The sequence below is a fragment of the Pseudorca crassidens genome, chromosome 3 (assembly GCF_039906515.1).
Source record: "Pseudorca crassidens isolate mPseCra1 chromosome 3, mPseCra1.hap1, whole genome shotgun sequence".
Classification (NCBI taxonomy): Eukaryota; Metazoa; Chordata; class Mammalia; order Artiodactyla; family Delphinidae; genus Pseudorca; species Pseudorca crassidens.
In genome coordinates, this window is record NC_090298.1 from 59,260,309 (window position 1) to 59,284,536 (window position 24,228).

General features: G+C 37.6%; 1 protein-coding gene across 10 annotated transcripts in view; it reads right to left on the minus strand.

The window, feature by feature from the left end:
- Nucleotides 1-3,917: 3,917 nt before the first annotated feature.
- The window catches only part of ANKRD31 (ankyrin repeat domain 31), a 130,576-nt gene continuing 110,265 nt past the window's right edge, over nt 3,918-24,228 (minus strand). For 9 of the 10 annotated variants that reach the window (XM_067731016.1, XM_067731017.1, XM_067731019.1 and 6 more), the window contains 2 exons: nt 19,412-19,514; nt 3,918-4,281 (listed from right to left, as the gene is read on the minus strand). In XM_067731016.1, the coding sequence (XP_067587117.1) occupies nt 4,136-4,281; nt 19,412-19,514 (249 nt within the window). In that variant the 3' untranslated portion in view covers nt 3,918-4,135. Of the gene's footprint in view, nt 4,282-12,405; nt 17,295-19,411; nt 19,515-24,228 lie in introns of those variants that run through there. The other variant, XM_067731024.1, reaches the window with a different exon arrangement.

The following is a 24,228-nucleotide window of genomic DNA, read 5'->3' on the forward strand; positions in this document are numbered from 1 at the left end:
CCTGGCTAGTGACTGCTTTGGAACAAGCAGATGGCACAATTTTGTCTAATGACATACAATTTCCTGGGGTGGTGGTGTTCAGGGAAGGTTTCTTCCCAAAAGACGTGCATTGGAAGAAAATTTTCCTTCCTTCTTCTAATAATGCTGTTTCTGCATGTACACCTGCCTATAACAGCAGAGCCATCTCGGCACTGTGAAGGGAGCTGGAAGAAAGATGGAAACAATCATGATATTGTTGAATTAAAGAATTAACCAACCCCCAAATTCCTACCTCTGGACTTAATATATGAAATAATACATTTTCCATTATGAGTATGGTTTTCTGTTATCATACTTGAAAACACCCTGATTGATACTTCTTGAGTATCTAGTATGTTTGAGATATTTTATTAGAAACACAAAGTGCAAAACCCTAAACCTGACCTCGACAAGTTTTCCAGCTACTTGAGGGAGATGAGCCATTGAAAGAGAACTAATACCAAGCAGTAAATATTAAGTGCTTGGCCTGAGAAAGCAGCCCAGGAGGTCATATATGAGGAGAGGGCTCAAAGATGGACATAGATGGACAGATGGGAACATTCCCGGTAGTATAAACAAAATGTTGGGTAGAGTTAGGGATTGTATTAGTTTGCCAGGGCTGCCATATCGAAATACTACAAACTGGGTGGCTTAAACAACAGAAAATTATTTCTCAAAGTTCTGGCGGCTAGAAGTCCAAGATCAAAGCGTCAGCAGGGCTGATTTCATTCTGAGTCCTCTCTCCTTTGTTTGCAGATGGCTGCGTTTTTGCTGTGTTCCTTATGGTCTTTTGTCTGTTCACATGCACCCCCGGTATCCCTTTGTATGTCCAAAGTTTTTCATGTAAGGACACCAGTCAGACTGCATTAGGACCTACTTTAATTGCCTTATTTTAATTTAATAGTCTCTTTAAAGGTCCTATCTCTAAATACAGTCACATTCTGAGGTACTGAGGGTTAGGACCTCAACATACGAATTTGGAAAGGGCACAACTTCAGTCTATAAAAGGGACGAAGAAGGAGCTTAAGAGTGAGTAAACGGTTAGAGATGGCTGGAGATGAAGCTGGAAGGTTACATCAGGACCAGAGAGCTAGGGGCCTCAAACGTTGGGCGTAGATTTTACTCTCGCAGTAGCAGCAGGGAAGTAAAACAGACCCTTAGGAAGAATAATTTGCCGGAGCGTGCTGCAGGTTTTTATAAGGCAAAGAACTGGGGTGAGAGAAGCGGGATAGGGCTGCACATAGTCTAGTCCTGATAAAGGACTGAGCTCAGGAGGGGAATTCGAAGTGACTGACTGAAAGAGAAATGGAGGACGAAAGGACAAGATGTATGCTTGGACATTCCCAGCAATCAGGCCAGGGGAGGCTTATGCTGTAAATTCAAGTCTTAAAAGGAAGTGTTGTGGGGCTTCCCTGGTGGCGCAGTGGTTGAGAGTCCGCCTGCTGATGCAGGGGACACGGGTTTGTGCCCTGGTCCGGAAGGATCCCATGTGCCGCAGAGCGGCTGGGCCCGTGAGCCATGGCCGCTGAGCCTGCGCGTCCGGAGCCTGTGCTCCGCAACAGGAGAGGCCACAGCAGTGAGAGGCCCACCGCAAAAAAAAAAAAAAAAAAAAAAAAAAAAGGAAGTTTTGTGAGTCCTGGGACATTGGGGTTCCAGCTTTCTAATATTTAGGAGTACCTGTCTGAAAGGGAATAGGATTCCTCGTTGGGTATGGAGTATCCTGGAGATATTCAGGAACTTAGTTTTATAGAAAGGGTACAAATATCAGAGATGATTGCATTATTAGATATTCTTGGAAGTCCCTCGTATGGCTTAGGGTCCAGAAGCTTGTTTCATTTAGAACACAGAATAGGCAAAACATCTAGCCAATACCCCAAATCACCCAATCATCTCACAGCGAAGATCTGAGGTAAGGTAGCTCTCCGGACCCCAACTCTGCTTGAAGTAGACCCTTTTGTTTAGTTTGGGCAATACTCAACATGCCTCCACTAGGTGTTAAGTCAGTTGCCAGTTGGTATACTTAATGTTAAATGGGCTTGGAAAACTAAATTTAAGAATTTGATCACTAAAATGAAAACTCAGAATTGCAAGATTTCTTATACTATAAACTTAGAATGTATGACTTTTGTAAATTATAATCACTAAACAAAATACCTGCTTTTAAGTTATTTTTTTAAAACTATTTTTAAATTACAAAAGAAATGTGTGCGTGGCTTTTTTTTTAAGTTGAAAGTAAACTGTAATATATCCTTCCAACTTCCCCAGTCCCTTAGGGACGGGCACTGCAATTTTATTTGTAGCATTCCAGACCTTTTACTTGACATCTCCCACACCACACACATACTTATACATACAAATACACATTTCATAGCTTATAAAGTAGATATACCATGCATAATATAAAAATATGTATATTTATATGGCTATATAAATATAGCCATACAAATATATATATTATACTTGCACTCAAAGGCATATAATTTTCTTTAACCTTTTTATTTTATATTGGAGTATAGCCGATTGACAATGTTGTGACAGTTTCAGGTGCACAGCAAAGGGACTCAGCCGTACATATACATGTATCCATTCTCCCCCAAACTTCCCTACCACAGAGGCAGAAAGGCATATAATTTTTATTTAACACAACCAGGATTTGTACTAAATACTGTCTAACAATTTGCATTTTTCAGTTACTTATATATATATAAGTATATTGTATATTTATATATATTGTATATATTTCCCACGTTAGTACATATATTCCCAAATGGCCCATGTTTTAAATATCTCCTTAAGTAATGAAAGCCAAATAGACCCCCTCAGGTATATTATTCAAAAATTAGAAAAATAGGGTAGTCTAAGAAAATGATAATGGAACAATAAAATTCTTGTCAGTTCTCAAACATTACAACATATAGGGTTCACTTTATCCTGAACATTTTCAATGGACCCTCAAAGGAAGAAAAACAAAATGATCTGTCTTTACACTTTTATGAATAGGCAAACATTTTCAGGTGCTATCTTTTCAGATATTTAAAATTTTTATCTGAATACAAAGAATAAACACAGCGTACCAATTTCAAAGTTGCCAAAGGGTGCATGTAGTTAAAAGTCTTCCTTTCCCCTTAGTTCCCCAGTCCCATAATTCTTCTCTCCACAAGCAACTGTTGACAAGTTTCTTGTGTATTCTAAAGATATTTAAGATTCTGTACATTTAAAATAAGAAAATATCAAAAAGCAACACCATATCGCTCCTCCCCATCCCCCCCCCCGAAGTTCTAGCACTTGCTAGGGTAATTTTTATTGCAATTTTGACCTGTCTACTCAAATGAGAGAGAAGTGACAGAATTAGGCCACAGAGTTAAAAAGCATATTTGGGAGCCTGGGGTAATGACAGATAAGAATAAGATGGCTATCGAAGGATTAAGAAACACCCGTATAAAGAAAGCTTATAAAAACTTATAAAGCTCTTGAATATAGCGCTTTTAAAAAAAATCTTCATGACAGTGTAGCAAACGTTAAAGATGAAATATATCCTATTTAAAATAATCAGCCCCCGAATCAACACTTGATTCATTTATTCATTTTTTGTTCTCAGACTTAGCACAGTTACAATTCTATCTACACTAAATTTTGTGAAACTTAAGACAAACCTCTTTCATAATTTTACATTTTCATTTCAACATAAATTCTAAAATAAATGGGGGAAGGTAGCAGGACTTTAAGTTCTTTTCTTTAAGTAGATTTACTTTACCAGGGACTTTTCAGGACCAATAGTCACTCCTATTTGTATTCTTACTTCCCATAAGGAACAACTGTTATTTATGCAAAGGTAGAGATGTTGATTTAAAGATTTGTTTGAAGTTTATTTTAGTAAAAAGAAAGCCAGAGAGTCAATATTGTTTATGTCAAAAACGTCTTTATTTTAATTGCAAAAAACGATTAATCTTACTACAATAGTGGAAGAGTTATATTTTTTCTTAAAACAGTAAACACATCTTAAGTAGTAACTCATAAAGTGTGTATTAAACAGGCCCACCAGCCCACACACAACAAAATATGAACATTGGTTAATAATACGAACAAATACCTAATAAATTATTAAGAAAACAAGGCTTCAGAATGTTAGCTCCTCACATTCCACGTAGAACTTCCAATGCTCATCCATTATATGGCATGGGAGAAATTCTTGATCGCTGATTAACAGTATTTCATTTATTTGAAGATAATGTGGGATGCTTTTCATTGACCCTTTGGAAGTTCCTGTTTAAAGAAGAGTCAACAAATTAAAAACTGTCTTTTAAAAAATAAGATTTAAAGATGATACAAACAGATGGAGAGATATACTATGTTCTTGGATTGGAAGAATCAACACTGTGAAAATGACTCTACTACCCAAAGCAATCTACAGATTCAATGCAATCCCTATCAAACTACCAATGGCATTTTTCACAGAATTAGAACAAAAAATTTCACAATTTGTATGGAAACACAAAAGACCCCGAATAGCCAAAGCAATCTTGAGAAAGAAAAACGGAGCTGGAGGAATCAGGCTCCTGGACTTCAGACTATACTACACAGTTACAGTAATCAAGACAGTATGGTACTGGCACAAAAACAGAAATATAGAGCAATGGAACAGGATAGAAAACCCAGAGACAAACCCATGCACGTATGGTCACCTTATTTTTGATAAAGGAGGCAAGAATATACAGTGGAGAAAAGACAGCCTCTTCAGTAAGTGGTGCTGGGAAAACTGGAGAGCTACATGTAAAAGAATGAAATTAGAACACTCCCTAACACCATACACAAAAATAAACTCCAAATGGATTAAAGACCTAAATGTAAGGCCAGACACTATCACACTTAGAGGAAAACATAGGCAGAACACTCTATGACATAAATCACAGCAAGATCCTTTTTGACCCACCTCCTAGAGAAATGGAAATAAAAACAGAAATAAACAAATGGGACCTAATGAAACTTAAAAGCTTTTGCACAGCAAAGGAAACCATAAAAAAGATGAAAAGGCAACCCTCAGAACGGGAGAAAATATTTGCAAACGAAGGAACTGACGAAAGATTAATCTCCAATATTTACAAGCAGCTCATGCAGCTCAATATCAACAAACAAACAACCCAATCCAAAAATGAGCAGAAGACCTAAATAGATATTTCTCCAAAGAAGATATACAGATTGCCAACAAACACATGAAAGGATGCTCAACATCACTAATCATTAGAGAAATGCAAATCAAAATTACAATGAGGTATCACCTCACACTGGTCAGAATGGCCATCATCAAAAAATCTACAAACAATAAATGCTGGAGAGAGTGTGGAGAAAAGGGAACCCTCTTACACTGTTGGTGGGAATGTAAATTGATACAGTCATTATGGAGAACAGTATGGAGGTTCCTTAAAAAACTAAAGATAGAACTACTATACAACCCAGCAATCCCACTACTGGGCATATACCCTGAGAAAACCATAATTCAAAAAGAGTCATGTACCACAATGTTCATTGCAGCTCCATTTACAATAGCCAGGACATGGAAGCAACCTAAGTGTCCACTGACAGATGAATGGATAAAGAAGATGTGGCACATATATACAATGGAATATTACTCAGCCATAAAAAGAAATGAAATTGAGTTATTTGTAGTGAGGTGGATGGACCTAGAGTCTGTCACACAGAGTGGAGTAAGTCAGAACGAGAAAAACAAATACTGTATGTTAACATATATATATGGAATCTAAAAAAAAAAGGTTATGAAGAACCTAGAGGCAGGACAGGAATAAAGACACAGATGTAGAGAATGGACTTGAGGACACGGGGAGGGGGAAGGGTGAGCTGGGAAGAAGTGAGAGAGTGGCATGGACATATATACACTACCAAATGTAAAACAGATAGCTAGTGGGAAGCAGCCGCATAGCACAGGGAGATCAGCTCGGTGCTTTGTGACCACCTAGAGGGGTGGGATAGGGAGGGTGGGAGTGAGACGGAGGAGGGAGGGCATATGGGGATATATGTATATGTATGGCTGATTCACTTTGTTATAAAGTAGAAACAAACATCCCATCGTAGAGCAATTACTCTAATAAAGATGTTAAAAAATAATAAATTTTTAAAAAGGTAAAAAATAAGATTTAAATTTACTTATTACAAACCCTAGACCCTAGTCAAGTCTATGAGCACATATAACAGGTTTTCTGACCAGGTCATTCTTCACTCACTCCATTTTCTATACCCAAGATAAAGCTGTAAATCAGCACTGACCTATCTTGGAAGAAAGAAGGCTGTTTGCAGTCTAAAACACCAAGGCAAAAAATGGATAACTGAAGCTTCTGAAGGTAGTTATACAAAGCCCCTCTGTGCCTCAATTTCCAATAAATTGAGAATAAAACAGTTGTAAAGATTAAATGAGATACTGCATGTGAAATGCCTGTCTACTGCCTAATACAGAGCAACCACTCAATAAATAGTAGCTGCTATTATTATAGCAGGTAGTTATTACTAAAAAGAGTGTTAGGCTGGAAGATGGATGATCAATTTTCTAGGTCACACAAACTTGGTTGTGATCTCAAGCAAGTTACATGGCTTATCTAGATTTCCATCTCCTCTGAGAGGTGAGAGAGTTGATGATCAGCAGGGTCCCTTTTAGCTCTGCCAGTTTAAGAGCCAATGATACTAAAACTGGCTTCTTTAAGCTCCCTGACAGTCTCAGAGATTCCTTTCTTGGAGACTGGCTATATGAGCTATACGTCATTCAACTAGTTGAATCTTATTCCAAGGTTAGCACCAACATGCTATCTGTGTGACCTCAGCCAGACAGTTTCAGATAGACGTATGTATAGTCCAAGTGCTTTGTTCATAATTCTAAGCAGTACAAATGTTTACATAGTTACACATCTGCATGGATATCTGGCGCTCCTGATGAAGTACCCATTTATCCTTCTAATGGTGATCCCACCCTAATTTGCCTCTGGAGGACCATCCCTTTCCCCACACTTGGTCCATGTGCTTCCGGTGGAATTGTTCTGAACTGTGTGGCTGAACCACACTGACTCCATTTTGTCAGCTCCATCTTAGGTCTGCAGTCCTATCCCTTCCCTTTCTGCATGACTGTACTTTAGCCTACTCACAAGGAATGCGCCCAAGCCAGCTTTTACCTTTGTCTTCATCTGATATGAAAACTGGAAGAATGCCTTTGCTGACGCAGATAGTTAATAGTTCTCTATCAGCTTACCCTTGTCTTCAACTGATATGAAAACTGGAAGAATGCCTTTTGCTGATGCAGGTAGTTAACAGTCATGAGACCCCTCAGGGAAGGGCAGGGAGGAAAAACAGGGGTTCCTGTCAGTGTGGACCAACCACACTTCTCCCAAGTGGTCAGATTCTGTTTTTAGCTTTGGTCCCTTTAAATCCTCCTTACCCTTTTCAGAGGCAGAGTCGGCTATGAATGCTTCTGGGTCATCTCTGCCTGATCCTTCCTACCCATATGTAAGTTACCCACAATAAACTTCACAATTACCCTTTACGGAGTTGCCTGCTTAGTTTTTTGGTCTGACAGTTCTTGCTCAGTTCAGGGGATATAATTCAATATCTCTTCCTTCCAACATTCACCTCCTGATTTGTTTAGATCTAGGCCAATCAGTGAACAGGCATTGATTCAGGGTAAGAACACGACCCATTCGGAGTGAAGTTACATGCAATGAGATCTTTGTTTCGCCTTCTGGGAAAGAGTCACATCCAAATTCTTTCCCTCTGGACTTGAATCTGGAAGCATGTAGCTCTGGGATGATGAGAGGAGAGGCTGCTACCATGGAGCTGAGAAATGGAAAGCAAGAAAAACTGGGTGCTCAGTCATGCTCTGTGAACACTGGCTTAAGCCTGAAGAACCTACTCCTGGTCTTTCATGTACATGAGTCAATAAAATTCCTTTTTATGGGGGGTGTAAGCCAGTCTGATTTGGGTTTTAAACTGTTACTTACAACCCAAAGAATTTAAACTGTTTTACACATGGTCCATATGTAAACAAAATAATCCCCTCATTAGCAGGTTTGTTTTATAGACTATCTGAAGCAAGGGACCTCACAAAAGTTGGGAGTGGAGAGCATTCATCCTTCAGGAACAGCCCATGGAAATAAGGCTTTAAATATTAATTTAAATTAATTTTGCTAATATTAGCTTAGTTTCATCAGAGCAAGGATGGGCCTGTATGCACAAAAACTCTATTCTCTTTCCAGTGAATGGGCCTTGCCTTAAAAGTCACAGACCCAAACATGGGCACTTGTAAGAGATGGCCAAGAGCACCTGAATAGCTTCATCTTGTTTGTAACCAGAAATTATCACCATAGGGCTCACATAGAGAAGGTCACCAACAAAAGTGCAGAATGATAAGCAGTAGCTCCACAGGAAGCAACCTGCCCATCTTCCCAATTGACATGCTGGAAACAGAGTGGCCCAAACTTGGGATGCTGAGATGATATAACAAAAGTGTTTGAAAAACAGCATTTTCAGATGGACATTTGTTAACCTATTAACCCACAGAAGTAGAGTTTGGAGTTTTCAATAAAGTAATGCTAATGTTAAACCTTTTTTTTCCTTTTGCCTTACCATTCCCATCATTCACCTTTGTCAAATGATAAAATAACACCTATGTGAAAGTTTTCTGTAAAATTGTAAAGTGTTATTCAATACTGCTTTGCACTCTAAACTAGCTTTGCTTGGAGCTGATCTGGCTCTCTCTCTCCCTTACGTGCTGTAATAAATTAAGATAAAGGGACCATTTTAGGCCCACCTTCTTCTTTTTTTTAAGCAGGGCTGACTTTATCACTAAAGTCAGTAGGGTGTGATGGCCTTGATTTATAACTTTCTCAACAGGTTAGCCATGATATATCCACAAAAGTTATTTGGTTGATATTCTGTCTAGTGGCTATTCACATGGCCTCTCTTTCAAAGGAACAGAGGTCATGGCAGCCAAAATCCCACCCCCAGATCCACTTAATTTCACTGTCAGCATAATACACTCCTGACTTTCCTGTAATCTGCAGGACTTTAGGAAAACTGCAAGTGGCTCTGTGGTAACAGAAGGAGCCACTTCCTGGGTAAGCCCATGGACATGAAATTCTGGGGACATACATATCACACCACAAAACTCAGTATTAAGAACATCCCCCAGTTTCTCACAGAATAGCCTCTTTTCCATAATTATCAGACTGGAAGAAACAAAGACCATTCCTTACAAAACACCTGTTCTCATCTCCTTTACCTCTCATCTTCTGCTGCCTTTTCTTTCTCCTCTACCACCTCTTCCGCAACAGGAATCTCTGAACTCCATCTGCCACTGCATTCCCACCCGTTTCATTCCAGCCCATGCTACCAGGATCCGGCACCTTTGGCTGACCACAACTTCTAGCTTCCAGATTTCTTTGTTGTTATCCACAATTCCCATTATATTGGGATGGGGTGGGCAACAAAACAAAAAACACATTCATACAGAAAACTGAGCTAAACAGGGTAATCCTCATATAAGAAAATGTAAGAATACAGCAAACTGATTTCAAATTTATGATCCCAGTTTGAATTGTGTTAAGTAACTATACAATTGCTACGTTATCTTATTACATAATAGTACAAGCTTCAAAATTATTTGAATCATTCCAGGCAAATAACATTCAGGAAAGTTAAAGACGAAGCACTTCACTAGCTTTTCTTCCTTTTTTGAAGTTGAGTAAACCTTTTCTCCATGTCTACATATGGAAAGCATACCTGAAAGCATCAATGCCAGTATGTAATAGTTTTAAAACTCTTTGCTTTTTCTTTTCATAAAAAATTAAACATACATGCAGTGTACTACAGCTACTTAAAATAAGTAAAAATATATTGTGCTTTGTATTATCAATCTTCTGAGAAATAAGTAATAACCTGTTACTACAGCAGCTGGGAACACAGTTCTAGAATTGAGATTCTCTTCTGTGGGCCCTAGGCTGGGCTCACTCTGCATGTCTCCTGCTTTCAGGGCTTTTAGAACTGCTTTCAGTGTTTTACTTTCGTATATACTCTAAATTTGGTCCGAAGGTATGGTTTTCCTGCAATCCTCTCCCTGCCACAACTCCCCTGCTGCCCAGGTAACCAACGATAACAACCCAGGGTATATCATATCCTTCTATAGCTTGTTTCTGTGCTCTGATAGTCATATCACACATTTGTCCATCACTTTTCAATACTTTAATCCTTGTACAACCATGTGAGACAAGAAAGGGAAAGAATCCAAGGAAACTGAGATTTAGATTTTTTTTGATTTAATAATTCATTTATAGTACTCAATATACTGTTACTTAACAGGAACTTAATAGGTTGCACAAAATACAGGCACTTAAATATAAAAGAACAGTGAACTAAAGTTTCCTCACCAATGCAGTCTATACTCTTACTACAATACTTGCTACTCCCACCAAGCTTTGGGCCAGTTAGCATAGCAACAAATAAAGGGACTGCAGGAAGCACACACTTAAAAGACCTGTTTCCAAATTGGAAGCTCCCAAACACTGGAGTTTTGCTTCCACTCTAGCCCTGACTGTCATGCTGGAGGTAGGTAGCTAAGAGGGAATGAAGCAGCAAGATTCAGATATTGGATGTAAAACGTTTAAATTTAATATACTTTATAGGAAATGATTTTACTTTGGGTCCATTAGTAAATTGTTACTGTTCCATGGAAAGATCTTAGAAAAACTAAGCTGTTGTGATCTGCAGCAATATGAACTGACAGGTTCGGCACTGTAATACCAGGAGCAAACACACACATAGTCTTAAGCAGTCTGACAATATCAACTATTCATTTTTTCCAGTCCTCACTGTGGGGAGGATTAAGTGGACTAGTGCTCGGAAGTTCAGTTCTGCTTAAGGGGCCAGACACCTGTGGCTCTGGAGCCTCAAAGATGCAAAGAGGAATAGGAGGATTTAAAAAAGAAGTTCTGGGCTTCCCTGGTGGTGCAGTGGTTAGGAGTCCACCTGCCTATGCAGGGGACACAGGTTCGTGCCCCGGTCCGGGAAGATCCCACATGCCGCGGAGCGGCTGGGCCCATGAACCATGACCGCTGAGCCTGCGCGTCCGGAGCCTGTGCTCCGCAATGGGAGAGGCCACAACAGTGAGAGGCCCGCGTACCGCAAAAAAAAAAAAAAAAAAAAAAAAGAAGTTCTGTCACTGAAAGAATTTTTGTGAATGAGGTAAAGAGAAATTAGAACCCTGAGAGATAGTAACTTAATCCGTTATTTGGTCAAATTATTACCATCTTCTTTGCAATGATAACTAAGGACATCTACTTGTAGCTTTGTGACAAAGAATTTTTCCATCACAACTGTGAAAACCACCAATTCACCCCATTAGAAGGTAGGAGCCCTTCTCCCTTTAATTTTCACTTTTACTTGGGGTAGATTCCCCAGGCAAAGTCAGTGCCCTCTGAGATCTAGAAATAAAATTTCTAAACCGTAGCACATTTAGCAGCCCAGTACAACTAGGAGGATGGCCATTTAACCAGACATTTGTCTTTTCTTGTTGTCCCTAAGCCCCAACAGGAAATGCACAGCTAAGGAACTAAGGAACCATTCTGCTTATGGACAAGGTAGGGAGAAATAAATCTCCCTCAAGTAATATCACCAGACTTTAGATATTCTGCACAAGTCTGCTTAAAATGAATTGATAGATTCATTAGTAGGCAAAAGAATGGGCTCATGCAACTATTCATATTATCCAGTGGCCAAAACTGGCAATTCAAAATGACATACTAGTTAGGTTAAAAATAATTTAACTTTTACTGTTCTTTTTCCTCTGTTTTTGGGGGGGGGGGTTTACAGTAAAAGAGAACCTTTAATGTATGTCATGAAAATGTCTTTTATACCAGATTTCAATGACCACTGAAAAATGCAATAAATAATGTGAGATAAAATAATTTTTAGACAAAGTAGAGAGGGTTTATGAATGAAGGAAATTCTAAAGGATATAACACGGGAAGGAAACTTGTCCTAGATGGAAAGTTTGAGGAGTGAAATAGAACGGAGAGCAAATAAAGTAGTAAATATGTAGATAAATCCAAATGAACATTGACACTTAAAAACAATACACAACACAAATACTACATATGATAATACACAATTATGTAAGGCTGATGAATTTTTTTAAACATCTTTATTGGAGCATAATTGCTTTAAAATGGTGTGTTAGTTTCTGCTGTATAACAAAGTGAATCAGTATACATATATCCCCGTATCTCCTCCCTCTTGCATCTCCCTCCCACCCTCCCAATCCCACCCCTCTAGGTGGAAACAAAGCACCAGGCTGATCTCCCTGTGCTATGCAGCTGCTTCCCACTAGCTATCTATTTTACATTTGGTAGTGTATATATGTCCATGCCACTCCCTCACTTCGTCCCAGCTTCCCCTTCCCCTTCCCTGTGTCCTCAAGTCCATTCCCTACGTCTGCGTCTTTATTCCTGTCCTGCCCCTAGGTTCTTCGGAACCATTTTTTCTTTTTTAGATTCCATACATATGTGTTAGCATACGGTATTTGTTTTTCTCTTTCTGACTTACTTCCCTCTGTATGACAGTCTCTAGGTCCATCCACCTCACTACAGATAACTCAATTTCGTTTCTTTTCCTTTGTTTTTGAAAAAAATTCCCTTAATATATCAAAAGCAAAAATAATCAGATTCATTATTTTAACTGATGGTTCACTTCTGACACATCCCTAACCCATCTTACTCCTCTGGTTCTCAGTTTCATCATCTGTAAAACAGGTCCGAGACTAGCTGATCTATTAGGTTCACTTCTAACTTGAAAATTATTGAACTCAGACTTCCAGAACTTGTGCTTACAAACTAAGCATTCTAAACTTCATTACGATTATGGAATGAAACATCACTTGCTCTAGTTACAAATGAAAATGAACATACTTATGTATACATTCTCATCCTGAATCAGAAATATAATTCCAATCAAAGGCAAAATGATTAAGAATAATTTTAATGAATTGTAAAAATACATCTGCTCTAGTTATGATGGGGGAAAAATTCTACTATGGCTATTTAAATACAAAGTTCAGGGACTTTCCTGGTGGCGCAGTGGTTAAGAATCCACCTGCCAATGCAGGGGACACGGGTTCAAGCCCTGGTCCGGGAAGATCCCACATGCCACAGAGCAACTAAGCCCATGTGCCACAACTATTGAGCCTGTGCTCTAGAGCCCACGAGCCTCAACTACTGAGCCCACACACCGCAACTACTGAAGCCTGCGTGCCTAGAGCCCATGCTCCGCAACAAGAGAAGCCACTGCAATAGAAGCCCGCGCACCGCAATGAAGAGTAGCCCCCGCTCGCTGCAACTAGAGAAAGCCCATGCGCAGCAATGAAGACCCAATGCAGCCAAAGAAAAAAAAATAAAGTTCAGTGTCTTCTGATAAATGAAGGATCCTAAAGGATAAATATGGTGATAGAGTATTATATGATTGGATATCTAAAACTAAATTAATAATTTTGCAGATTTACATTGATAATATCAAAAGCCATCTGTGAAACTGTACTGGCATCAAGAACCAGACTTGATTATTATACTTAGAAGTTTAAAACTATTTAGGCCCTCATTGTTCAGGGGAAAATTGAAATTAATAGGTGGTTCTTTAAGCTGAATTGGATTTGAGATACTTGATTTTATATGTAAAGTGTTCAGGTTTTCTGTGTCTCTGTCGTACAGACGTGAACCTTGAAGTTCTACTAAAAAGAAGCTCCTAAATGTCCTAATGTATGTAAAATAATCTGGCAGGGGGTCTGGCACATGGCAAATGCTCAACAGGTAATTTGTTTTCTTCTCTTTCCTCCCCTACCAGTAGATATAAAGTACCAGGATGAAAAAAAATACGATTAAAATAATGAAAAAGGATCAGGAGTTTAAACAGGAGCTGAAATAAACACCCTGTGCTCTGTTATCAGGCACCCATCTTCCTTGGCTGTTTAAGAAGTTCTTAACCACATAAAACAGAAGCACCTGTGAATGTTTGTGTTCTATTACATATACTTTTACAGAGAAATGAAGCACAATAACAGCACTGAAATGAAGAAAACTCTTTCTTTAAAGTCATTTATTCACAACAGATTATAAGTAGGTCAAAGACCATTTTCATTAAAAACAAAAAAAGTCTATTTTTTTCCTGAAAAAGCATATTCTATTTCAAATGAACAAGTGATGTTAGATCTTCCTGAGAGAAAATTATAAATTATATAATCAGTGTGCATTAAATGATAGCCTGGGAAAAGAAAGGCCTCAGGAGATACTCTTTGTTTGTTTGTTTGCTTTGCTTAGATGAATACATTCAGCTTCATGTGTTTTGAGTGTCTTGGTACTATGGTGACAGGGGACATAAACATATAAAACTGGCTTTCCAGGTAAATAATGAAATGTGATCTATATTAACAGAATGTTTTTCTAAAGAACTTTGTGAAAAATATGTCAATATTTTTATACATAATGTTCACATTATGTAATAGAAGTTTTGGGAATGTTCATTTTTTCCATTCCAATATATACTGAAATATTGATGAAGATTCCCTCAGTAACACAAAGGGGGAACTACAACCAAGTAGGCAGAGGGGAGAGAGGCTTGGGACAAAGCTGTGAAATTTTAAGGGAAAATGCATCATAGACTCACTCCATTTTAAAGCTTATAAAGGACTTTAGAGATAGATACTTCAGGGATTTCATCAACATTTCATGAACAGAACTTCATTTTTAAAGATTAGCATTGGTATGTTTAGAATCTTTCATTAGAAACAACATATATCCTCAAATGTGTTAATATACCACATTTTAACATCCTGGAATCTATCAATACATTGCCTCAAGTTGCCAAGTTAACTAGTTTTTGTGTAGAACTCAAATAAGTAAAAAGCTCTTCCATTATCTCTGACTTACTGAAGCAAGTCATTTTATCACTTATCTTCATGACTCATGATTTTCTTGATACCATGAATCCAAAATGATATGTAGAAGTAAACTGGATGAGGGGAAAGGAGAAATAGTTCTCTTTGAAATTTCTGGTTGAGAAAAATGTGGAGGGCCATCATTCTTTTTTCTTTTTTTTTGAAGTATAGTTGATTTACAATGTTGTGTTAGTTTCTGGTATACAGCACAGTGATTCAGTTATACATATATATATTCTTTTTCATCTTCTTTTCCATTATGGTTTATTAAAGGATACTGAATATAGTTCCCCATGCTATACAGTAGGACCTTGTTGTTTATCTATTTTACATATAGCAGTTTGTATCTGCTAGTCCCAAACTCCTAATTCATCCCTCCCCCACCACCCCCTTTCCCCTTTGGTAACCATAAGTTTGTTTCCTGTCTGTTAGTCTGTTTCTGTTTCACAAATAAGTTCATCTGTGTCATATTTTACATTCTACATATAAGTGATATCAGGTGGCACATGTCTTTCTCTTTCTGACTTACTTCACTTAGTATGATAATCTCTAGGTCGATTCATGTTGCCGCAAATGGCATTATTTCATTCTTTTTTATGGCTGAGTAGTAATTGTGTATATATACTACATCTTCTTTATCCATTCATCTGTTGCCGATGGACATTTAGGTTGCTTCCATGTCTTGGCTATTGTAAATAGTGCTGCTGTGAACATAGGGGTGCATGTGTCTTTTCAGATTATAGCTTTGTCCAGATGTATGCCCAGGAGTGGGATTGCTGGATCATATGGCAACTCTATTTTTAGGTTTTTAAGGAATCTCCATACTGTTCTCCATAGTGGCTGCACCAATTTACATTCTCACCAACAGTGTAGGAGGGTTCCCTTTTTCCCACACCTCTCCAGCATTTGTTATTTGTAAACTTTTTAATGATGGTCATTCTGACAGGTGTGAGGTGATACTTCATTGTGGTTTTGATTTGCATTTCTCTAGTAATTAGCGACGTTGAGCATCTTTTCATGTGCCTATTGGCCATCAGTATGTCTTCTTTGGTGAAATGTCTATTTAGGTCTCTGCCCAGTTTTTGATTGGGTTGTTTGTTGTTTTGTTGTTGAGTTGTATGAGCTGTTTGTATATTTTGGAAATTAAGCCTGAAGGGCCATCACTCTTATACCTCACAGTTAGACAGAAAATTCAGATAAGGGAGATTAATTCAGATAAAGGAGATAGTATTAACTAACCAAAATCCCATTTACCATTTGTTGAATTCTTCACCACAAATTCTGTTATAGCCTGTGAGATCTAGGAATGTCCACCTATGAGGACCGTCAACTGTAAGTAAATTCAGTTTTAAAATAAGCAGTCCTTTGGATCATGTTCATGTTTCCATTCACTCATTCATTTATTCAATGAACATTTTACTTGGAAGCTACTATATGCCAGGCATTGGGAATATAATAGGAAGCAAGAGCCCACAAAAATCTCTCTGAACTCAAAGATCTTCTCAGTCTATCGGGGGTTAAGATTAGGTAACTAGCAATTATTTATAATATAGAGTGATATACATAAGATTTAACCATCTATTTACACAGTAGTATGCTAGAAACTATACAGTTAAAAACTTAAATAAAACTGAAAGTTTCTCTCTTTCTCTTTTTTTCACCTTGTCCAAATTTCATTTTTTCCAACAGTTATTTGCTTGGTTCCTGTACTAGGTCATCTAAACAAGGCACGTCTGAAAGTGAAAGGGAGTGGTACTAATAATTTTGCTGGATTAGGGACTGCCCTGGTCAAATGGGGATACATGGTCATCCTAGTTATGGGAAATGTAAATATCTCTTCCTAGTCCACTATTTCCAAAAAACAGTATTCTGAAGAGTGTGATCATCAAAAAGCATAAGAGAACAGGTATGTTCATGATCTGAAGTAGGCTAATTAAATCCATGTGGACATGTTTTTCCTTTAGACTTTATGGTCTCTATGATGTCAGAGCCACAACTTCCATTACCATATTTTGATATGCAGAAGAGGGGAAAAGATTCTCTCCAGAATGCTTTGCTTGTAATAAGGTTAGAGACTTTACATTTTTCTAACTTACCAGGTCTTTGGATTTCTGTCAGGTACCACAAAACCAGGTACAAAAGAATCCTAAATCAAAGATGCTCAAACAAAACTTCAACAGCAGCCTACGGATGCCTGCAGGGACCTGTCTATAGATTCCTAGGTCCAGATCAAGGTAGCAAGATGCTGGTTGGCATACTGGCGCCTCCACAGTTCTCAAATTAGCACTAACATTTTCTGAAATATCTAAAGGAAAGAAAATTCAGGATTTCTGGACAGAAATTAGTAACAAGAAACTGTTTATACTGCAGGCAACAGAAGCAGCAATTCAGAACCCATTTTTTATTTCATGCTCATTTAGTAGAGGAACTGTGAGCCCTCTGAGGAAGAAGACGCATGGCTGGGGTTGGAAATAACGTGCCTGGAGCTAGAAAATCTGAGGAGCAGATATGCTTTCTGATATGAGGAAGAACCTATATTTCTGCTTTGACTCTTAAGGATAGAAACTAGGAGAAAGGGGTTTGCTTGACTTTCCTTCAAGTGTGTGTGTGCGCACGTGCACGAGGCAGAGAGACGAGAGGGACAAGAGAGACAGAGAGACAGAGGGCTTGAGTGTACAAGCACAAAAGTGGGTGTGCTTTGGAATCAAAGTGAAGGGCTGAATATTAAGAATTTTCAAATTATTACCTGCGTAAGAAATCAGATACTACTAGTCATTCAAAGTCAACAGTCAGGCTGGCTGCATAAGAATCACTCCTAAAAACTCAGGTTCCTTGGCCTATCTCTAAGATTAGATTAGGTAAGGAACCAAAGACCATGAATTACTACAACTCCTTCCAGTTTCGTAAGCTCTTTAACTTCCCCACAATTGTTTTATTTTATGTGTTTCCCCAAAATGATGAAAAATACTTTTGAGGCTATCCTTAGAAAACAGGGGAAAATGCATCTTATTCTGAAGCCAGTTTTTGAGACAAAGGTTAGAGTGAATTCAGTATAAACTTAGGAAGGTACTTTGAATTACTGGGATTTGTTGTAAGGAAAGGAGTAACCCTGGGAAACCCCTGGTTAGAGGCTTGTGATAGTAATCCTGTTTGGTTCTTGACTCTGGTTGTCACAGAATTATCATTTTTTGTTTTGTACCTCCTCTCCTCATATATTGTCCCCAACTGGTCTAAGACAGGGAAACTGGGGGAAAAAGAGGGTGCACTGCAGCAGAGAAGGGTGATATAACATTAGTTATGTCTGCTTTTCATAAATGTGTACCGCCCTTTCCAATAACTTCAAAATCGGCTGCTGACTGGTGAAGACCACATTCTCTTCAGTTTTCTGAAGGTTTATTAGTGTACCCTAACAAGCAAAGACTTAATTCTAGTATCTAGGATCTATTTTTAGAAAATATGGAAAACTAACCAAATCATGCCTGCAGGAAGGAAAAAAATACCATTTTTCCCTTTTACATGACACTTAAAAAAAATCTACCTAAAGTAAGCACATCACAGATTCAGAGAAAGGAATTGTGAGAGAAGGTGTCATTCTTCTAGAATTTAAGTTAAACCGTGTTTAAACGGAGTGCTGTAAACAAACAAACAGAAAATAACAAGTTTTGGTGGAGATGTGGGGAAAATGGAACCCTTGTACATTGCTGGTAGGAATGTAAAATGATTCAGTTGCTGTGGAAAACAGTAATGGCTGTTCCTTCAAAAGTTAAACATATAATAACTATAAATATAGCAATTCCACTCCTTGGTATACACCCAAAAGAACTGAAAACAGGTATCCAAACAAATATATGTATACACCTGTTAATAGCAGCACTATGTCCAACAGCCAGAAAGTGGAAACCCAAATGTCCATCAAAGGATGAATAAATAAGTAAACTGTGGTTTATATATATATGTAATGGAAGCCATAAAAAGGAATGAAGTACTATTACAATGTAGATAATCCTTAAAAGCATTATGCTAAGTGAAAGGTGCCATACACAAAAGGTCATATATTGAAGGATTCCATTTATATAATATATTCAGACTAGGCAAATCCATGCAGACAGGAAGCAGACTGGTAGTTCTCAGGGACTGGAGAGAGTGGGGAATGGAAAGTAACTGCTGAATGGGAAGTAACTGCTGAATGGGTATGGGTTTCTTTTTGGGGTGATGAAACTGTTTTGGAACTACACAGAGCTGGTGGTTGTAAAACACTGTCAATGTACTAAATGCCACTGAATTGTTCACTTTAAAATGTTTATTTGAATATCATGTGAATTTAACCTGAATGGAAAAAAAAAAAGACAAGTGCAATGCCTTCTCAGCAGATGTGGGTGTGTTTTCCCCACAACTAAGAAACAGGTGTTCGTCTGCACATACCTGGAAGACAAGGTTGATGTTGCTGAGGTACCAAGTTTGGGTCTGGAGGCAAGGGTAATTCCTCAGAAATATACTTTAAAAGTTCCTTCCCCCGGTATGTTACCTGCATATAATTAAACACAGAACTTCAAAATCATATATTTTATCAGAAGCAAATACAGCTTTCTCCTGCAAATTGTAACTCCAGTAAAGTACTGATTGTTGTACATTATGTACTGGCAAACTAGCCCACAGCCAAATCTGGGCTGCCATCTTTTTTGTAAATAAAGTTTTACTAGAACACAGTGATACCCATTCATTTACTTAACATCTATGGCTGCTTTTATGCTACAGCAGGATGGAGTAGTTTTGACAGAGACCATATGCTCACAAAGCCTGAAATATGTATTATCTGGCCCTTTACAGAAAAAATTGCTGATCCCTGATATGTACCATTAATTCTCTCATATGTTCACTTATTCAACAAATATTAATCCAGCACCTGCTACTTTATAACTTTAAAAAATTAATGTTGCATTAATAAAATTAAGTCATAAAAGTAAAATGGTACTTTTCTAGAAATCAGATACACAGCTGGTTAGATTAACTGCATTTTAGGTCTATACATCAAAATTTTTTTGTTTTTCTTGGTTTGTTTTTGAACTTAGTTATTGTGTATCAGCCCAAAAGGTCAGAGCTTAGAAATATGTACATACAAATGGGCTGGACTGAGGTAGACTGGCAAACACCTGCCAGAAATGTTCTGAGTCCAAGGGTCTTTGCGTCCTCTGGACCTAGTTCTAGAGCAGTCTAATAGTATACTCCCAGAAGCTAGGTTCACTATGGTTAAACCAGCAAGTCTCAACTTGGACATCCCTTCCTCCAGGATGCCTTCCTATAACTGCTAAGCTCAAGTAATGACCCTCCTCTAGGATCCCATAAAGTCTGTGCTCATACTTCTGTCAAGGCACTTATCCCACTTAAAGGAAATTATGTATTAATGTGTCCGTTTCCATTGAACTATAGGCTCCTTGAAGAAGGATCTGTATAATATTAATTTTTATTCTCTAGCTCTTCATATAGTGCCTGACAATACTAAGAAAAAGCTCTTAAGTCCCAGCTCTTAAGCAAAATTCTTAAATTCTCTGAGCCTGAGTTTGTGCATCTGTTAAATGAGTATCTCCAGATTTTTAAGTTGGGAGGAGTAAAGGAGATAATATATATGATAATACATACTTTTGGCATGCTGTCTAGCACACCCTGAGTGCTCAGTAAATGCTTGTTACTGAACAGAGTGAGGAAGGCCTAAGGAATACAGAATGGTTAGGCAGACTTTTAGCTCAATCCTATGACTAAACAAAGCTTGGTAATGTTAATGGAACAGACCTGGCCTACTCAGTATGCTAAACCCTCCTCACTTGCCAGGGAAAAAGAGCGGTGAGGCCACTGAATGCCACCTGTCATTTCTCCAAACAACTGACAGTTAACAACAATGGATTTTGAACATTTATCCAAAAACAGCAGAATATACATTCTTTTCAAGTGCACATGGAACATTTTCCAGGACAGATCACATACTAGGCAACAAAACAAATCTCAATAAATTTAAGAAGACTAAAATCATATCAAGCATCTTTTCCAACCACAACACTATGTGACTAGAAATCAACTACAAGAAAAAAAACTGCAAAATATCCTCACAAACACGTGGAGGCTAAACAATATGCTACTAAACAACCAACAATTCACTGAAGAAAGCAAAGAAGAAAAAAAAATACCTAGAGACAAATGAAAACAAAATCATGATGATCCAAAATCTATGGGATGCAGCAAAAGCAGTTGTAACAGGGAAGTTTATAGTGACACAAGCTTACCTCAGGAAACAAGAAAAAATCTCAAATAAATGACCTAATCTTACATCTAAAGAAACTAGAGAAAGAAGAACAAACAAAACCTAAAGTTTGTAGACGGAAAGAAATCATAAGGATTAGAGCAGAAATAAATGACACAGAGACTAAAAAATAGAAAAAGTCAACGAAACTAAAATCTGGTTCTTTGAAAAGATAAAATTGATAAACCTTTAGTCAGACGTATCAAGAAAAAAAGGGAGAGGGCCCAAGTCAATAAAATCAGAAATGAAAAGGAAAAGTTACAACCAACACCACAGAAATACCAAGGATCTTAAGAGACTACAAACAACTACATGCCAATAAAATGGACAATCTAGAATGGGCAAATTCTTAGAAATGTACAATCTCCCCACACTAAACTAGGAAGAAGTAGAAAATCTGAATAGACCAATTACCAGTAATGAAATTGAATCAGTAATTTAAAAACTCCCAACAAACAAAAGTAAAGGACCAGATGGCTTCACAGGTGAATTCTACCAAACATTTAGAGAACAGTTAACACCTATCCTTCTCAAACTATTCCAAAAAACTGCAGAGGAAGGAACACTTTCGAACTCATTCTAGAAGGCCAGCATCACACTGATACCAAAACCAGACAAGATATCACAAAAAAACCTCACAAAATTACAGCTAATATCACTGATAAACACAGACACAAAAATCCTCACAAAATATTAGCAAACAGAATCCAACAATACATTAAGAGGACCATACACCATGATCAAGTGGGATTTATCCTAGGGATGCAAGGATTTTTTGATGTCTGCAAATCAATCAATGTGATATACTATATTAACAAACTGAAGAATAAAAATCATATGATCATCTCAATAGATGCAGAAAAAGCTTTGACCAAATTCAACATCCATTTATAATAAAAACACTCCAGAAAGTGGGCACAGAGGGAATATACCTCAACATAATAAAGATCACATATGACAAACCCATAGTTAACATCATACTCATGGTGCAAAGCTGAAAGCATTTCCTCTAAGATCAGAAACAAGACAAAGATGCCCATTCTTGCTACTTTTATTCACATAGTATTGCAAGTCCTAGCCACAACAATCAGGCAAGAAAAAGAAATAAAAGGCATCTCAATTGGAAACACATAAGTAAAACTGTCACTGTTTGCAGATGACATGATACTATACATAGAAAATACTAAAAACACCACCAGAAAACTACCAGAGCTCATCAGTGAATTCAGAAAAGCTGCAGGATACAAAATTAATATATAGAAAATTGTTGCCTTTCTATACATCAACAATGAACTATGTATGCATATGGCTGATTCACTTTGTTGTACAACAGAAACTAACACGGCATTGTGAAGCAATTATACTCCAATAAATATGTATTTAATAAAAAAACAAATGAACCATCAGAAAGAGATTAAGGAAACAATCCTGTTTACCATTCCATCAAAAAGAATAAAATACCTAGGAATAAACCTACTTAAGGAGGTAAAAGTCCTGTACTTGGGAAACTGTAAGACATTGATGAAAGAAACTGAAAATGAAGCAAACAAATGGAAAGAAAAACATGTTGTTGGACTGGAAGAATTAATATTGTTAAAATGACCATACTACCCAAGGCAATCTACAGATTCAATGCAACCCCTATCAAAATACCAATGGCATTTTGCACAGAACTAGAACAAATAATTTAAAAATTTGTATAAAAACACAAAAGACCTGAATAGCCAAAACAATCTTGAGAAAGAAGATCAGAGCTGGAGGAATTATACTCACTGACTTCAGATTATACTACAAAGCTACAGTAATCAAAACAGTACGGGCACAAAAACACACACACACAGATCAACAGAACAGAATAGAGAGCCCAGAAGTAAACCTATGCACTTATGGTCAATTAATCTATGACAAAGGAGGCAAGAATATACAATGGAGAAAAGACAGTCTCTTCAATAAGTGGTGCTGGGAAAACTGGACAGCTACATGTAAAAAAATGAAATTAGAACATTTCTCATACCATATACCAATCCAAATGGATTGAAGACCTAAATGTAAGACTGGAAATCATAAAATTCCCAGAAGAAAACATAGGCAGAACATGCTTTGATATAAATCAGAGCAATATTGTTTTGGATCTGTCTCCTAAGGCAAAGGAAACAAAATAAAAAATAAACAAATGGGACCTACTTAAACTTAAAAGCTTTTGTACAGCAAAAGAAACCACTGACAAAATGAAAACACAACCTACTGAAGGGGAGGAAATACTTGCAAATGATATAACTATTTGCAAGTATTAAGGGGGTAATATCCAAAATGTATAAACAGCTCATACAACTCAATATCAAAAAACAAACAGCCTGGTCAAAAAATGGGCAGAAGACCTGAATAGAAATTTTTCCAAAGAAGACATACAGATGGCCAACAGTCACATGAAAAGATGTTTGACACTGCTAATCATCAGAAAAATGAAAATCAAAACCACAATGAGGTATCACTTCACACCTGTCAGAATGGCTATCATCAAAAAGAATACAAATAACATATGTTGGCAAGGCTGTGGAGAAAGGGGAACCCTTTCGTATGCTGTTGGTGGGAATGTATATTGGTGCAGGCACAGTGGAAAACAGTATGGAGATTTCTCAAAAAACTAAAAATAGAACTGTCATATGATTCAGCAATTCCAGTCCTGGGTATATATCTGAAAAAAAAAAACCCCCAAAACACTAATTTGAAAAGGTACATGCACCCAATGTTCATAGAAGCATTATTTACAGTTGCCAAGATATGAAAGCAACCTAAGCGCCCATCAACAGATGAGTGGATAAAGAAGATGTGGTATATATGTACAATGGAATATCACTCAGCCATAAAAAAGAATGTAAACTTGCCATCTGCAACAACATGGATGGACCTGGAGGGTATTATGCTACGTGAAATAAGTCAGACAGAG